The following is a 19,136-nucleotide window of genomic DNA, read 5'->3' on the forward strand; positions in this document are numbered from 1 at the left end:
TAAGTGGAACTGAGGCCACAAAAAAGATCAGCCATGATCTTATTTAGTGGCAGAGCAGGCTTTGGGGGGGGGCAGCAGATAGCCTGCTTCCGCTCCTATTTCTTACGTTCTTATGCATGTTCTTACTGCATATTTCTTATAATGCTCAAATTCTAACATGGCAGTATTTTGTTTCCACATCAATGCAACTTACTGTTTAAAATAAAACACAGATACAAAATACATCAGATAATTCATTGCACTGTAGAGCTTTAAACATTCACTGGAGGCAAATTGGCATTGACCACCAATTGTCATTCCAAAGCAGAATTTGCGTGTGTCTTACATCTTTAACACATTGTGGAGTACAAGGATGAAACTTAGAGCATGCACTAGCAATTTTAAACCAGATGCATTGGTAAAGACGTCCTGCAACGAGTGGGATATGAACCACCTCCTTTATTTCCAAGCTCCCACAGCTGGTGGGAGGGATCGGGGCTCGCGGTCACATGTCGCCGTAAGGCACGATATCAGCAGCCGAGCAGGATAGGGCGACCCCAGGTGCTTTACCTCCTTGCGGCCCTAACGTTAACTTACAAATGTCAGAAGCCGCTGTTAAAACCGCGCTCTTTAACTTGAAAGGGAACAAAAGGACACCACGCCACCGCATCAGCGGACACCCACTCTGAGGGGGCGTGACAGACAGCGAGGACACGTGGGGAGGAGGCGCGGTCAACGACTGAGCGACGGTTCGCTCAGCCAATCGATTCTGCAGCCTGCGTGACCACGTGGCATCGCGGGGGCGGGGTCCATGATGAAGCGACAGCTCACCCAGCCAATTGTTGAAAGAGGGGTGGGGGAAGTGATCACGTGGGACTGGTAGGGACGGCACCGATTTATAAATGTCGGTTCGTCCGGCCAATGGGCCTGCACAGACCGCAGGTCAATCGGGATGGGCGCGGGCAGAGGCTAACCTGACTGGACAGAAGGGAAGGGGCGGGCCAGACCTTGCCCGGGCGTAGCCAACCGGGACGCGGACGCGGGCCGCGAGGGGCGGGTTTCCGACAGGGCCGAGCCAATCGGAAGCGGCCGCCCGGCAATAATGGGCGCGGCCTCGCTCTTCTCGACGATGGAGTGAAAGAACAAAAGAAATATTAAAAAAAAATCCAGGGCGCTGGCGCTTTTGTAGAAAGAAAATTATTTTTTTTAAAAAGGCGTAAAAAAAAATCAAAAATCTTTATTATTTAATGAGGAACAAATATTTAATGTTAGTCTTGCCCTGTTAACGTTATAACAATGCCGAGTAGTACAGTGTTTACAGACATGGAGCGGGACGACGGCGAGTCTGGGCCTCTCCACATCGCCATGGAGCAGCTCACCGTCTTCGGCCTGGAGGAGCCCCCGCTGTCGTTACCGCCACCGCCGCCTCCTCCTCCTCCTGCACCGCCGGTGTCCCTGGCTCAGCACCTCCGGAACCTGGAATCAGACGCTTCTTCCTCGCCTCCTCCACCTTCCCCCACCGCCGGGCCTGGGCCTGGGCCCGGGCTCGAGCCGCTGGCCGTGCCCGGGCCACCGCTCCTCCTCCAGGGCCCGGTGAGCGGGAGTCAGCAAGGAGCAGGGCCGGCCCCGTGTCCCTGCCCGACCACCGCTCCTGGCGCCGCCGCCGTAGCGGCGGGAGGTGGAGGTGGTGGTCTGCCCCTGGTTTCTTCAGTCCTGGCTCTGTTCGAGGCCGAGCAGATCCAGCTGCAGCAACAGCAACAACCCCGAAAAAAGAGTGTCAACATGACCGAGTGTGTGCCGGTGCCCAGCTCCGAGCATGTCGCCGAGATCGTGGGCAGGCAAGGTGAGTAAAAGAGCAACTCGAGCTCCCTAGGCCAGTTCTTGCACTTCTCTCCATCTTTGTGCTTCACTCTGTATCCCATTCTATCCAACGTTTCCTGTTTCCATTCAACGTTTCTTTTATTTGCTGTCCAACATTATCATCGCCCTCACTGCATTTCTCCCTCTTCCCCATCTTGTTTTGTCTTTTCTCCGCCTACCATGCCTTCGCTCTTTGTTTCCTTGACTCTCCTCTTTCCCCCACCCTTGCTTTCTCTTTCCGTGCTCCCTTTTCAGGTTTCTTTTATTCCGCTCTTTTTCGTTATATGCACGAACAAGGTTAATATTTTAGATTCTCAACAGCCGCACTTTCAAGTGTTTGAACATTCTTTGAGTTGTCTGTATTCTTCAAGTGAGATTCACTCAGGTTTAAATCTCCTACTCTGCATCTTTTTAAAAATAAATAGTACCAGGTTTTTGTTATTTTAAGTCCTTTCTCTGGCCGCACTATTGCTCTGAAAATGGTTCAGATAAACAGCGAAGCAAGCATCCAAAAGATTGTGTACGTTTTCTGTATCAATGAGTAATAGAAGTTATGCCAAGGATACAGTGATCATGAAAATATCCCCTGCCAAGTAGGAGTGTAAATATAAATTCCACTGAGTCTCTTTTGAATTTGAAAATGTTGACTATTCATAAAATTTTGATCAGTAAGGCTGTGTAACCTGCTTCTGTTTGCAGTGATTTGATAAGAAACACACTAATTTGTAAAATAACAAGGGGTCATACGCCAGTGGGTTTATCCTCAATATCAGAAGAAAATCTGTGACCCCAAACTTTGACTGCAAAGTATCAGATGTCGAGAGCACAATTTTACATTTTAGCTTGGAATCGTTCCCTACATTTGGTGTGTACTTTTTTTTTTATTGCTAACCTCTGACTAACAAGGGTTAGTCTTTTACTTGTATTCAACATTCATATTTTGCTTAATAATGGGCGAGTGACTCAGAAATTACCTGATTTCCTGTATCTTGACAAGTCAATGTGTCAAGCAATTATTTTCACTTTCTTAGTGTATCTCTACATTTATCAACCGTGCGAACTACATGCAGTGTCTTCAACCCACATGGGACTGATAGGTATAGCTAACAATTTGCATGTCTGCATTGAATCATTGGTGCCTCAATATATAAAACTCATTATAACCTACTGTTGTCCCTAATTCCAGTACTCCAGAATCTTGATCTTGCTAAACCATCACGATTCAATGTGTATAGAGTCACAGCACAGAAGCACTGCAGGTCCTGAAAACCTGAAATAAAACAGTGATGCAATTCACCATGTTTTGTTCTTTCAAACATAGATTTGTCATTTCAATTGTTGTTTCTTAAAAGAAAAAAGCTTATACATCTTGTATTTATAAACAGCAATAAATAAAGTCATTTTGTAATTAGTAGTCCATTGCAACACTGACCATGTATTTCCTCATAGGTTATTGCATTCCCACTCATTCCACTTGTGAATAGAACTAGCCAAATGGATCGATGTGTAACAAGAAAATTTGCAGCTTAAGTTTGTAACAAGGTTCAAAGTTTCCAATTCAATAGAAACTCTTATGCCATTGAATGTGGAAAATGTTGTTTGTCAGAGAAATTAAAAGTTCTTCTAATTTGGGAGGTCTCATTCAGATACATTTTACAATGTGATTAACTCCCTTACTAGGAGCTCCATCTACATATAAATTGAAGTTTCATGTTTTGATTTAATTTTTAAAAACTTGTTAGTGTTGATATAGTGCCTTTCATGATCATATGTCTCAGGATGCTTTACAGGAGAAAGTGGGGTCTGCAGATGCTGGAGATCAGAGCTGAAAATGTGTTGCTGGAAAAGCGCAGCAGGTCAGGCAGCATCCAGGGAACAGGAGAATCGACGTTTCGGGCATAAGCTGAAGAAGGGCTTATGCCTGAAACGTCGATTCTCCTGTTCCCTGGATGCTGCCTGACCTGCGCTTTTCCAGCAACACATTTTCAGCTCAGGATGCTTTACAGTCAATCACATACTTTTAATATGTGCCCACCGTTGTATGAAATATGCTGGTTAGTTTGCCTGTGCCAAGTTTCCATATATAGCAGTATGATAATAACCAGTTAGCCTGTTTTTGTGATGTTGATTGAGAGAGAATTATTGGCCAGGGCACTAGGGATAAGACCTCTGCATGTTTACACACCAATGACATTGGATCATTTGCATTTATCGGAGAATGCCTCCATTTAACATATCTGAAATATGACAATACCAGTGCAGCCCTCCATCAGTACTGCACTGCTGTGTGAACCTTGATTTTTGAGCTCCTGTCCCTGGTATGTTATTAGCCATGTTTAAACCCATTATTTGGTTGTTTCATGTCATGTGCAACAGAGTTGACACAAAAGCCACATTTGTGATGTGACACTGGCATTAAGGAGTCCTGGCAAAACAGGTGTTAGAGGGGATCAAGGGGAAAACTTTTCTACTTGGAGTCATACCTGGTCCAAAGGAGTAAGGTTCTCATCAGAGGAGAGTCATATCAGTACCAGGACATCTCTGCAGGAGTTCCTTAGGAGTTTTGAATAACATCTCTGAACATGTTGATTAGATGATATTACATCTCTGGAACAGATAGGACTTGAGCTTAGGCCTCTGAACTCCGAGGTAGGGATGCTAACACTGCACCCCAATTATTCAGGGTAGTGGCCTTGGCCCAGCCACCTTCAGCTGCTTCATCAATGACATTCCCTCCATCATAATGCCCAAAGTGGGGATGTTTGATTGCAGAAATTGCTATCAACAGAAACTCAACTGGACTAGCCATTTAAATACTGACTACATGAGCAGATCAAAGTCTAGGAATATTGCAGCAAATAACTCGAGCACCTGACTCCCCAGAGCCTATTCCCCATCTACAAGGCAATAGTCAGAAGTATAATAATTGGATGAACACTCCAACACTCCAGAAGCTTGACACTAACAAGGATCACAGAAACAAATTGATTGGAAATGCTCAGCAGGTTTGGTCGTGCTTGGTAAGAGAAATCGGAGTTAATGTTTCAGGGCCAGTCACATTTCAGAACTGACGGTAGCTGGAAGGATGGTTTTTACGCAGAACGTTGAGTGGAGTTTGGGTACAGGATAAGCAGTAGGTGTGAGTAAGCAACAGACCTGGTGTGTGGGGTGGGGAGGGAAGGGCGTGAGAAAGGGTACCTCAAGTCTTAAATTGTTGAACTCCACATTGAGTCCAGAAGGCTGTAAGATTCCCAAGTGAAAATAAGGTACTATTCTTCAAAATAGCACCAAGCTTCACTGGAGCACTGCAGCAAACCTGAAACTGGAAGCTCAGGATCTTTTTTTTAACAGACAGAATGTAGGTGTTCTGCGAAGCCATTGCCTGGTCTACGCTTTGTTTCCCCAATCTAGAGGAGACCATATTTTGAGCATCAAATGCATAGACTAGATTGAGTGAGTTCAAGTAAAGGGCTGCTTCACCTAGGATGTGTGTTTGGTCCTTGGACACAGAATAGGGAGAAAGGAAACTGGCAATTGTTACACCTTCGATTTTCTGGGGAATGTGCTGTGGGGGATGGGTCGGGGGGGCTATTGGGAGGGAACCTTGTGTCTTAGAGGAACGGCCCTTGCAGAAGGCCAAAAGGAAAGGAAGTGCAATATGTCTGGTGGCAGACTAAAGGACAAAGCAGCCTGCTTGATTGGCACTATACCCATTTTTATCCTAGAAAGTGTTAAATATTAATGACTGAACAGATTCTAAAGCACTCATACGAAGGATATAGAATGCTGGTTGTTGGACAGCAACTTGCTTAATTGGCTGGGAGTTGATATGTCAAGTATCATATAAAGGGAGAAATTGGAGGCATAAACTCTACCTTCTGCGGGTGTCTTATTTTCTTGGTTTGAAAATAATTCCGGAAGAAGTAACTATTAATAATTGGGCATTTTATGTAAAATAGAAATGGGGAATTGTTAGTATTGATGTGGAAGAAATGTGATTGTTTCCCTATGTGGATAAGTGGATTAATAACTTTAATACTGTTGGCTGAGGGTTGTTGCATCAGTTGTAAGTTTGTATTCAGCACATTGGTTTTAATTTGCTTTTAATGTATTATTATTGCCTATCTCTGTGTAGGAACAAATGGGCCTGTTTTCAGGATGGCAGGCTATTACTGTTTGGGGTACCATGGATTAGTGCTAGGTTCACAACTGTTTGTAATCCATATGAATAGTTTGGATATGGGGACCAGTTTGTAATATTTCCAAATTTTTTGACACCCAAATTTTGGTGGGAACCTGAGTTGAGGCTCCAAAGGAACTTGGGTAGGATGAGTGCATTGGCTACAGTAGTGAACATTTTCATTTCTTTAAAACAAAAACAGATGCAGAATGCTTTTTTAAAGTGAAAGGCTGGGAAATGTGGTTGTCCAAAGGGATCTTGCTGTCCTTGTCAATGAGTCAAAAAAGTTGGAATGCTGATGTAGTAATCAATTGGATACTCATGTTTCGGTCTTCATTGAAGGGGATTTGAGTATAAACTTAAAGATGACTTGCAGTAATTGTATAGAGCCTTGGTGAAGAAGGGCCTGTGCCCGAAACGTCGAATCTCCTGTTCCCTGGATGCTGCCTGACCTGCTGTGCTGTTCCAGCAATAAAGTTTCAACTTTGATCTCCAGCATCTGCAGACCTCACTTTCTCCTCAGAGCCTTGGTGAGAGCTCACCTGAGATATTGTAGACAGTTTTATCTTCTTCATCTAAGGAAGGATATACTTTCCATAGGGGGGCTCTGGGTAATGTCTATATCACTGGGCCAGAGGAGTGTCATGGCATACCTAGGCAGGTTAATGTAAACTGCCTCCTGTGAAGGGAGCACAATGGAGGTTTGCCAGATTCATTCCTGCAATGGTAGGATCATTTTTTGAGGATACTGGATCTCTTGTCAAGAGTCTGAAAGAACAAGAGACACTGTCATTAAAACTTACAGTAATCTTCCGAGTATCCGATATGCACAGGGAGTGGAGGATGTCAGTTAGCTGAATCTGCTGGTCCCATGAGAAATACTGGTGCCATTTGGGAGAACTCAACTTGTCACTGCTACAAGATGAAAGTGTGTCTTAAAATGAGCAGTCAGGCATGCTCAACAATACCAGTATTTCTTTCTTTAAGCGTATGAACCGATAGTAACTATCAGTAAAACCCCTGATATCCAGATGCCAAGAATCTAACGTTCTCACGTAAGCAGTATCTTCAGATTCAAAGGGAAATTCTGGATACTTGGGATCTGGAAAATGGGACTTTACAGTAAACTCTTGCAGAATGTAACTGGGTGGGTGGGAGATGGTTATCGGCAGTTAAGAGGTTTCACCTGTCTGCTAAGTCTAAAACCAGATGGTAAATATCAGCATAAGGGATAGTTCACTAAGATTTGAAGCATAATTAGTCTTAGGAATTTTCTAACCCAAGGGGATGTTCAAGACACAAAGCAATAGATTTCTGGAGAATAACAACATTGATGAAAGTGGCATTGAGGAAAACAAATCTGTTGTGATCCATTTGAATGGGGGCTTGGACTGAATGGCTGACTCCCCCCTGGGCTAAGCCTTTGATAATCCATCTCTTCTTTTAAAACGTGGTTCCAAATTTTGTTTGTTTGTTTGCATCTGTGATTTGCCTTGGGATGTTTTAGGAGAAAGTGAGGACTGCAGATGCTGGAGATCAGAGCTGAAAAATGTGTTGTTGGAAAAGCGCAGCAGATTAGGCAGCATCCAAGGAGCAGGAGAATCGACGTTTCCTGAAGAAGGGCTTATGCCCGAAACGTCGATTCTTCTGCTCCTTGGATGCTGCCTGACCTGCTGCGCTTTTCCAGCAACACCTTTTTCAACTTGGGATGTTTTACTACATTAAAGGCAGCATGAAGTCCTAAGCTATTGTACACCATACTGGTCCACTCTATATATCAAGAATTGTAAATGGAGCCAAACTATCAAATATTCCACGTGTGCCTTCTCTTGCTGCTGTAAAAAAGATCATTGATAGAGCAATTGAAGAAATTTTTCTGAAGTAATGTCTTCGTACTTCTATAATTGCTCTCTGGTAATGCATAAATATCTATCTTGGTCAGAAAGTTGAAATCCCTGAAAGTTGCTACCCAGGTGGATAGTGCTATTAAGAAGGTATACAGTGTGTTAGGTTTCATTCATAGAGAGATTGAGTTCCAGAGCCGCAATATCATGCTGCAACTATACAAAACACTGGTGCGGCCACACTTGGAATATTGTGTACTGTTCTGGTCCCCATATTTCAGGAAGGATGTGGAAGTATTGGAAAAGGTGCAGAGGAGATTTACCAGGATATTGCCTGGTCTGGAGGGAAGGTCTTCTGAGGAAAGGCTGAGATACTTGGGTCTGTTCTCATTGGAAAGAAGGCAGCGAAGAGGGGATTTGATAGAGACATACAAGATGATCAGAGGATTAGATAGGGTAGACCATGAAAATCTTTTTCCTAGGATGATGATGTCAGCTTGTACGAGGGGGCATAACTACAAATTGAAGGGTGATAGGTTTAAGACAGATGTCAGAGGCAGGTTTTATGCAGAGTGGTAAGGGTGTGGAATGCCCTGCCTGCCAATGTAGTCAACTCAGCCACATTAGGGAGATTTAAACAAACCTGGATGATTTTGGGATAGTGTAGGGGGACGAGCTGAGAATAGTTCACAGGTCAGCGCAACACCGAGGGCCGAAGGGCCAGTTCTGCGCTGTATTGTTCTTTGTTCTGTGTTCTAGAATGACTTCAGTCACTGAAGGGTTTCCCTTCAGTACCCATTGATAACCATTTTAGAAAGGAACCTGGGTGTTTTTCAACGCCAAATGTGCTGTATAAATACTAGTTGTTTGACTCTCTGTTGCCATATATTTGTCAAATGTGAATTTGAGGTTGAGGGCATTTGTGGTTGCTCTTTAGCCTTTTGATTGTCCATGTCTGGGCAGAGGTTTGATTTGGAGCAATGGTTGGATGTTTTTAAATTATCAAGATGAGCTTTCTGTTTCATTGCTTTTGAGGAATAGCAACCCACCCTTGGTAAATTTGTATAATTTATTGACTTTGAATTTTTTTTCTTTTTGGACACATTGCTATTATCCTTGTCTACTCTTCCATTTGGAAGATGAAGTATTTATATGTATCTTCATTTAGCAAACTGGCTTCTTCCACTGGAGACAATCATTAAGAGCCTTTCTCTCATGGGAATCTGGCAAATGACATCATTTCAAGTAGCTGCCTTTTAATGCATTGTTTAATGGGAATAATACTGCAGTCAATAGAGGCATAGGTTATATGCAATGAAGTCTCAACATCGTGATGAAGTGCTCTGATAAGAGTTCAACATCTACAAGATGTCGGATTAGAATTAGGCATTTGCTCCATCGAGTCTGCTTTGCCATTCAGTTGTGTTTAATACAATTCTCAACCCCATTCTTTTGCCTTCTCCGCATTACCTTTGATCCCTTTTACTAATCAAGACACTGTCTAGCGTTTCTTTAAGATAATCCATGACATGGCCTCTACAGCCTTCCATGGTAATGAGTTCTGCAGAGACACCGCCCTCTGTGAAGCAGTTCTCCTCATTTCCATTTTAAAGGGTCATCACTTCGCTCTGAGACATTTCTTACTAATGTGCATAACCTCACTTTCCCATAATATTTCCCTAGCCTATACGTGTCCTTCTGCAACCTCCCTGTCCATCCACCTATCCTTTTTTGTGTCATCTGCAGCAATGCCCTTAATTCCTTCATCCAGATCATTAATGTATAACATGAACAGTTGTGGTCCCAACACTAACCACTGCATAACTGTACTAGTCCCTGGCTGCCATCCTGAATAAGACCCCTTTATTCCAACTGTCTTGTGCCAATCAGCTAATCATCTATCAGTGCAAGTGCCTTGCCCCTAACAATGGACTCTTGCCTTATTTAGCAACCTCAGATGCAGCAAAGACCTTCAGAAAATCCAAGTAGATTGATGACCAGTAGCTCTCCTTTGTCCAACTTGCTCAGATTTGTCAGACGGAGCTCCTCTTGATGACTCGGCCTTATTTTGCCAGGCACTTAAAATTCTCCGCATGCTCATCCTATTAATAATGGACCCATCTTGCCAACGACTGAGGTCAACTTAACTGACCTGTAATTTCCATGTTCTGCCTCCCTGTATTTTAATCAGAGGTGTTACATGAGCCATTTTCCATTCTTTGGGACCCCTTTAGGATCATGGTATCCCTACCATGTGGAACCAGGCCATGTTTAGCATGGCTAATGCACCTAACTTGCGCATATTTAGACTGTAGGAGGAAGCCAGAGCACCTAGAGGAAACCCATGCAGATATTGGGAGAATGTGCAAAATCCACAGACATTTGCTCGAGGGTGCAATCAAACCCAGGTCCCTGGTGCTGAGGCAGCAGTGCTAATCACTGAGCCACCATGATGTTGCTGATTCCAGTAATTCCTGAAAGATCACTACCAATGTCTATACAATCTTCTCTGCAATCTCCTTCAAAATCCTGGAGTGTAGTCCATCTGGTTGAGATAATTAAGCCATCTTCAGGCCTTTCTGCTTCCCCCATCATCTTAGTGATGGTTGTCACTCTTACATCTGCCCTTTTACTCTCTTGAAGCTCTGGTATGCTGCTGGTTGTCATCCACCATGAAGACTGATGCAAAGTACCTATTGAGATCATCTACTTCTGAAATCTCGTCTTTGTCTCACCTCTCCTCTTTTTCCCCCCCGCCCCGCCCATTACTACAGCCTCATTTTCCAGCAGTCCAATGTCCACTCTTGCGTCTCTTTTATATATCTAAAATAACTCCTTGCAGTCTTTAATTTTACTAGCAAGCTTACCCTCATATTTCATCATCTCACTCTCTTACTTTTTATAGTCCTCTGGTTTTTAAAGGCTTCCCAATCATCTGGCTTCCCACTAATCTTCACATTTTATCCTTTTTTATTTTGCTTTTCTGCTGTCCCTGACTTGAGCCATGGTTGCCTCATCCTTTTGTTAGTATGTGTGAACAGTCTGTTCTAACTGACAAGTAATGTGTTCTTCCTTTTATTCCCAAAAATGTATTGTTATACTTGGTTCCTCATTTCCTGTTTTGGTGCTGATCATGTTCGGGAAATCTTGGCTTGCGGTATACCTCCCTCAATCAGGTGCCAGAAGTACGCTGTTTGTGTTAAAATCCGTTAAAAATCATGCTTGTGGTTTATTATCCCTTGGTTTAGTAAACTGTTTTGTTCTTTGTTTCTATACCTGCCCCTCTCAGGAGCAATAGGGAGATTTGCACTATTGCCATTGTGAATATCGGTTGATAGAGGAAATGGAACAAAATGTGGAAAATGTTTGCAACAGTTCAGAGAATGTTTGTATATTTATGCACGTTAATCTGAATGCACTGTTTCTCATTGAAAGAGATTATGACTGGAACTTGCAGTTTGTAGTTCTATAAAACTGAATTGTGTTGTGCAGTTCAGTCAGCAGCATTGACTTTAATGCTACTGTTGTACTTTGCTAAAACGTGTTTACGTATAAAAATTAATAGAATCAAGGCTGTGAACATATTTAATAACTAACTGAAGCTTGTCACGCTGATGATATCGGTTTCCAAGTTATTGTTTTTTGAGTCTGCATGCAGCTTGTCTGACTCCTCCAAGCCAGATTCATGCATCTCCTCTGTGCTTACTGGGAAATCAACATAGCTTAACCTGGCAATTAGTGTAAGAATTCTCACTCACATTTCATCATTCCAGCTTTGACAGCTGTACCATTTGCTGCCTAGACTCTGATCTTGGAATATTTTTTATTTGATCTTTTTATTTTGATATTCCTTCGAGCTCTATCCTTTTGACCAATTTTTAAATGTTTCAATTAATGGCCCAGGTTGTCCTTTCTCAATAGTGACCAACTCCTACCTCGGAGGATCACTAATGCTAACTGGTGATCTAGCTTATCCTGAAATCTGTTGTGGTGTTAAAAGTGACCAATAGTTTATTGTGTGCAAACTACTGGGGTTCAAAAGTTGCTTCTCTCACTTAGATACTCAAATTTCCTGACAGTTGATCTGATTATTTAATGATCTATAGGTTAGCACACTTAAATCTCTCATTAAGTCTATTAACTGAATGAAATATCAACTAAATTGACTTCTTCCTCCAAAAATATTGCCTGACTTGTGTTTCTAGTTTTCTAAATGTCCTCTGTTATTTTTCATCTATACTGTCAAATTTGAATCTATCTAGGAAATAAACAAAAATAATCGTGAATGTGTCAGAATTGTGAATGGGCAAGCAGCAGCAGTTCACCATTATTTGTAAGGAACATTAACCAAAGTACTCAATTGCTGTTTTTATACACCTATCAGTCTACATAGAAAAACAAGTTTTATTCTTTATCAAAACAGTGCTATTTTATTTTCTATTTTCTATTCCTTAACCCTTTATTGTATATACATACTGTTCCAGGGGTTAGTCAGCTGCTTTGTGATAGTGATGCCAACAGCACAGGTTCAGTTCTCACGCCAGCCAAGTTTGCTGTGTCTATTCACTTGTCGCTGGCTGGTCATTGCCAGTTCCCAATTGCCCTTGAAGGTGGTATTGAACTGCTGCAGTCCATGTGGTGTAGATAGATATACAATGGCCTTGGGACGGGAATTTCAGGATTTTGAACGAGTGACATTGAAGAAACAGCGATTATATTTCCAAGTCAGAATGGTGAGTGGCCTGGAGGCAAATTTGCAGATGGTGGTCTCCTCATTTACCTGCTGTCCTTGTCCTTCTAGATGTAAGAAGTTCTGGGTTTGAAAGGTGCTGTCTAGGGATCTTTGAAATTCTGCATTGCATCTTCTAGATAGTACACATTGCTGAATTAGAATTATTAGGTTTATTGTCACGTATTCCTGTTACAAAAAAATCAGGAGTACAGTGGAATGTGTACAATGTCACCAACATGGGTGCAAAGTGCCTCAGTACAAATCTTGGGTACAAAAAAAAGATACACTATAGTTATACCCAATACTGTATAAGTTAGGAAATAAGAAATAAAGCTAAAAATATACAGTACAGTCTTTCTATAGGGGCTTACACGTGGTCTGATCACGCTCCACCCATTCCCAACCAGTAGCCATCTTTGCTCTGGGCCAGCTGGCTACCATCCCCAATTCACTCCAGACTGACTAGCTGACAGACTAGCAAAAAGACAAGGGAGGGGAAAAACTAGTGGGACCAAATAGAAAAGGAATGGATGAGCTCAGGCTGGAGCATCCTACTCTGCCATCATATTTAATATGTTGCTACTGAGCATCAGTTGTGGAGGGAGTGGATATTGCAAATGATGTGTCAATCAGTCAGGTTGCTCTGTCCTAGATTGTGCCAAGCTTCTTGAGGTGTGGGCGTTAAGTCAGGATCAGTCATCTCTTTCTCATGAGTGCGCAACCCTGTGGGACTATGGGGTGTCTTTACTGTACTGCATTGTTTTACATGGTTAGGCATTGTAACTGTTATGACTTTCAGGAAATCTGGTAACATAAGGTTCATAAGTATTGGTTATAATAATTGATCTACAAACTTTAATTTGGCCATTAACATAACAAAATTAGCATAGGGATGATACACAAATGTATTGGTTGCAGGATTTATTTTGAGAATGTGTTTAAATGTTGCCATCATTGCAGAGCTTGAGATGTGTTTCACTTAACCTCGAGTTTGTAAAAGTAACCACTGAAAGCATCCAACTAATATACTTTAAGTAATTTAACAAAATAAAATCTACCCTTACCCAATCTGACCTACATATGAATGTGGTCCCATCACAGTATGATTCTTAACTTTCTAAAGTTGCCCACTAGGTACTAAGCCTGAATGATTCAAGTGGCTTCAAGAGGTAGGTATTACAATATCAGTGGATTGTTTTAAATCGTTTCACAAGATTTTGTCAAATAGGACGCATGATTAATAAGTTTGCAGATGACACCACCATTGGTGGTGTAGTGGACAATGAAGAAGGTTATCTCAGTACAATAAGACCTTGATCAGATGGTCCAGTGGGCTGAGGAGTAACAGATGAACATTAATTTAGATAAATTTGAGGTTTGCATTTTGGTAAGGCAAATTTGGGCAGGACATGTACGTTTAATGGTATGGTCCTGGGGCAGTTTGCCAAATGAAGAAACCTAAGGGTGCAAGTGCATAGTTCCTTGAAGATTAAGTCACAGGTAGACAGGGTGGTGAAGAAGACGTTTGGCATGCTTACCTTGGTTCGTCAGTGTTTTGTGTAGGAGTTAAGATGCCATGTTACAGCTGTACAGGACATTGGTTAAGTCACTTTTAGAAACTGCATTCAATTCTGGTCTCTCTGCCATGGAAGGATGTTGTGAAATTGAAAGGGTTCATGAAAGATTTACAACGATGTTGCCACAGTTGGAGGATTTTAGCGTTGGACAGAGACTGAATAGGCTAGGACTGTTTTCTCTGGAGCATTGGAGACTGGGGGCGGGGGGTGACCTTTATAGAGATTTATAAAATCATGGAGGCATGGATAGGGTAAATAGACAAGATCTTTTCCCTGGGGTGGGGAGTCCAAAACTAAAGGGCAAAGGTGGAAGGTGAGAGGGCAAAGATATAAAAGGGACCTAAGGAGCAATGTTTTCACGTAGAGGGTGGTGTGTATGGAATGAGCTGCTAAAGAAAGTGGTGGAGGCTGGTACCATTATGACATTTAAAAAGCATCTGGATGGGTACCTGAATAGGAAGGGTTTGGAAGGATATGAGCCTATGCTGGTAAATGGGACAAGATCAGTTTAGAATATCTTGGTGACATGGATGAGTTGGGCCAAAGGGACTGTTTCCATGTTGTGTAACTCGGACTCTGTAGATATCTCTGGCTAGACCAGAATTGTTCTTTGGAAAGTGGCAATTGGCTGCATTCTTGCACCAGTGCAGTTCTGTGTAGCGTTTTGACGCAGCAACAGTGCCTTTAATAGTATATTTTCAAGATGGTGAATAACTTGGAGGTGAAATTTGCAGCCTTTGTTCCCCAGGTGGTGGTTTTGAACAAACCATGGTAAGTTGCTAAAGTATATCTTACAGATGGTGTTTCTAGCTGCCACTCTGGTGCAGGAAGTGAACAAGGTATTTGGTGAAGTGCCAGTCAACAGGCTGATTTGGCCTGGGTAGTGTCAAATTTGTTGGCACTACACCTCTTGAGGCAACTGGACTGTATTCCATCACACTCCTGATGTGTGCCATGTGAATAGACAGGCACTGGGAAAATAGGGCAAATTTATTTTTTTTTAATTCTTGACTTCTCTTACCTAATCTTTGCCATAGTATGTATATGGCTGGTCCAGAGGCTTCATTTAATGCTGTGGGAGAACTTGTGCAAATCTCAGCACAGTAGCTTGTGGAATTTAAATTGAAACAATTGTCTGGAATAAAAGCTTCATTCTGCAATAATAGTTACTGAGAAGCAATGGTTGAGGTGGAAGAACCCATCTGTTTCATTTGTCCACTTGATGTATAAAAATCTGTGCTTATCTGAGTTGGTGTCTGCAGACTGACAGCATGTTGTTGACTATGAAGTATCCTCCTAATTAGCTTAGCAGGCCACACAGTTGAATCAACTGCTACTACGTTGAAAACAGACAAACCCAACAGACCGGTCCATATTGAGTCAGGGACTGGAAATTGCTGTGGCGAAACCAGCTCTGACTATGCAAAGCAATTCCCCAGCCAAAAAGCATTGAGGGACTTGGGACTATAAGTTAAATAGTTGTACCACAGATGCTCAAAGCAACTGCCTGTTGGATTGCTGAACATTCACTCTGCATCCTATAATGTTTATGACATTGAGTCATAGAGAGATGCAGTGTAGAAACAGACCTTTTGGTCCAAATTGTCCGTGCTGACCAGATATCCTAACCTAACCTAATCCCATTTACCAGCGTTTGGCTCATATCGCTATAAATCCTTCCTATTCACGTTACCCATCCAGATGCCTTGTAAATGTTGTAACTGTACCAACCTCCTCCATTTCCTCTGGTAGCTCATTCCACACATGCACCACTCTCTGCGTGAAAAAGTTACTTCTTAGTTCCCTTTTAAATCTTTCCCCTCTCACCCTAAACCTCTAGTTTTGGGCTCCTCTACCCTAAGGTGAAGAGACCTTAGGTATTCACCCTATTCATGTCCCTCATGATTTTATAAACCTCTATAAGGTCACCCCTCAGCCACCCTCCAGGGAAAATAGCCCCAGCCTATTCAGCCTCTCCCTATAGCTCTCATCCTCCAACCCTGGTAATGTCCTTGTAAATCTTTTCTGAACCTTTTCGAGTTTCGCAACATGGACCGGTCTGTTGGGTTTGTCTGTTTTCAACGTAGTAGCAGTTGATTCAACTGTGTGGCCTGCTAAGCTAATTAGGAGGATACTTCATAGTCAACAACATGCTGTCAGTCTGCAGACACCAACTCAGATAAGCACAGATTTTTATACATCAAGTGGACAAATGTAGAAGGGAGACCAGAATTAAACGCAGCATTCCAAAAGTAGCCGAACCAGTGTGCTGTAGAGCCGCAACATAACCACCCAACTCCTATGTTCCATGCACTGACCAATAAAGGCAAGCATACCAAATGCTGCCTTCACTATCCTTTTTCTTGCTACTCCATCTTCAAGGAACTATAAACATCCAATGTTTCTTTATTCAGCAGCACTCCCTAATGTCGTCCCATTCCTGCCTACGTCTAAGCAAAATGTTCAGAGGTACAGTATTGTAATTTGGTTGTTACTGCACCACCAATTTTGGTATCATCTGCAAACTTACTATACCTCCTATGTTCACATCCAGTTTCATTATATAAATGACAAAAAGTAGTGGGCCCACCACCAACATCTGTCTCCTACTTTTGGGCCAAATGGCTAGTTCTCCTTGCATTCCATGGGATCTAACTTTGCTAATTAGTCTACCATGCAGAACCTTGTCAAATGCCTTACTGAAGTCCATATAGATCACATCCACTGCTCTGCCTTCATCAAATGTGAAGCTTTTAATGGCTTGTGAAAGGAATATTTTGTTTCCTAGCAATTCAACTTCTCACCCAATGCTTCCACCTTGCCCCTAAAATAATGATTTTGCTATTCTGAATTTCTATTCTCTCCCTTCATGCTTCAAATCCTACATTCTTGAGCCTCCTTGCTGAAATCACGACTCTAAACAATCCTATTATAAAATTTTGATTTCTATTTGTAAGTAACAGCAGCAAGCTAGTTAGTTTTTGGAGATACCAGACACTGGATATGTCATTTCATGGCACTATTCGCCACCAACTGCAAGTTCTGTGCCTAATTACACACTGTCCTTATTTGGAACTCTCTTGCCATTCCTTTCACTGGACCTCCGTCCATCCCAACTATGGTGGTACTCAGACTTCAGTGGATTCATCACCATCTCAAGCAGTTAGGGACGAGCAAGAAATGATAGTGGCAATAATGATCTTTTTCATTTATTGTTTTGAGAATGAGTATGCAGTTACATAAGAACAAGAAGTGGTGATGGGCTGTTTAGCTTCTTGAGTCTGCCATATCTTTCAATAAGGTTATGGCTGATTTACCCCATGCCTCAACTCCTCTTCCATGCCACCTCAAATATGTCAGATGATCTGTTCTCCATAACGCTGAGCCCTCATTACAGTTTAGAATAGTGAATAAAAGCATAAAGTGTTACTGCTCTAGATAAGTCAACCCCCAAGTCCCAGGAATCACCCAAACAAACATCCATCTGTGTTTAATCAGGGTTCGAGTTGTTTTTGTTTGGTTGGGATTCTGGTTCTCTGTGTTTAATTGAGTTTGAGCCCCTGTGAGGAGCTGAAAATGTGTTGCTGGAAAAGCGCAGCAGGTAAGGCAGCATCCAGGAACAGGAGAATCGACGTTTCGGGCATAAGCCCTTCTTCAGGAAGCCGTTCCTGAAGGAGTACAGTGAGAAAGGGGTTAAAGTCCCCTAGTGGCGAAATTTGAGGCTCTGCTTGTCTTTGTTCTGGGGGGAAGCGAGTGGCTTGGACTGCGGCCCCATGTGGTCCGCTGCGAGGGCTTTCTCTTTTTATAGGTGTAGTTTCATCGAGGATGCAAAAAACATTTTTAAAACAAATGCTGAAGTTAAGGTTGTTTAATACTTGGGTTGAAAAAGGAAAGTTTCAATGTAGATTGTGCTTTGCTGAGAGTGTTTGATGTTTAAAAATTTTGGTTTGTGAAAATACTGGTTCAGAAAGCTCTTTTAAGTAACTGTTTTGCCTTGTCTGAATCAGGATCTCAATTCACTGTGTTTTGTGCACTATGTAATGGGGCAGATCTTGTTTTTACATTGAAATTGTACAACATTGAACTTCTTAAAATTATTAAACTTGTAACCTTAAAACAAATTGAGTGCCTTGAACCCCTGATTTGTTTAAAATTCTACAATGCCTGTTTAAAAAGGAACAGTTGGGTCAGTGGTCATGCTTTAGCCAGATGAGAGTATTGTATTATAATATCTGCTGTGTTTTTAATGCAGAGTGTTCACAAAAAGGAGTGCAATTTTGGTTTCAGATTTTCTAGAGAATATTAAACTTGAGGCTGAGCTGTTTCAGTTCTCTTACTATTGTTAAGACTTCATTGGCCCCTTTCATATTACAAATTCAAAGAATGTTGGTCTCTATCAAAATTGCCACTATAATTTCAACTGTTTTATTTAGGAAGCTTCATTTGGAGAAGATATTTTAAAATATTCAGCATTTGTTTCTCGCGAATATTTGAGATTTAAATCAGACCTGAAACTTCCTCTTCAATTGCTAAAGCACAGGAAACATTTTGTTGTTTTCTTGCTGTCCCAGACTTTTGAAATACTTATCCTGACTGCTTTCACATTAGCCAAGTATCAATTTGTTAACGGAAAATAATTTTTGAATAACCTGAAATGGGTCTCCTGAGGGTTTGATTTTAGGACCATTGATTGTTGTTTATAGTTGACTGTACTGCCTAAACAATTCAATGTAGAAGTTTGCGGATTGTATAAAACAGCCATCCCTCATAAGACTTTACCTCCACACCCAACATCATCCTAGTAAATCTCCTCTGAACTCTTTCCAACGCTTGCACGTCTTCCTATAATGCAGTGACCAGAACTATACACATCACTCCCAAGTTTGACTGCACCAGAGTTTTGTACAGCTGCAGCATGATCTTGTGGCTCTAAAATTCCATTCCTCTACCAATAAAAGCTAACA

At 42.0% G+C, this 19,136-nt stretch overlaps 1 protein-coding gene across 1 annotated transcript in view; it reads left to right on the plus strand.

Annotated features, from left to right (window-relative positions):
- Positions 1 to 245: 245 nt before the first annotated feature.
- Positions 246 to 19,136, plus strand: part of LOC122564980 (RNA-binding E3 ubiquitin-protein ligase MEX3C) — a 49,507-nt gene continuing 30,616 nt past the window's right edge. Inside the window, exon 1 of the mRNA XM_043720601.2 lies at positions 246 to 1,822. Within this exon, the coding sequence (XP_043576536.2) occupies positions 1,276 to 1,822 (547 nt within the window). The 5' untranslated portion in view covers positions 246 to 1,275. The remainder of the gene's footprint in view (positions 1,823 to 19,136) is intronic.

Source organism: Chiloscyllium plagiosum, unplaced genomic scaffold (assembly GCF_037043375.1).
Source record: "Chiloscyllium plagiosum isolate Xiang-an unplaced genomic scaffold, Cpla_swu_hap1 HiC_scaffold_1, whole genome shotgun sequence".
Classification (NCBI taxonomy): Eukaryota; Metazoa; Chordata; class Chondrichthyes; order Orectolobiformes; family Hemiscylliidae; genus Chiloscyllium; species Chiloscyllium plagiosum.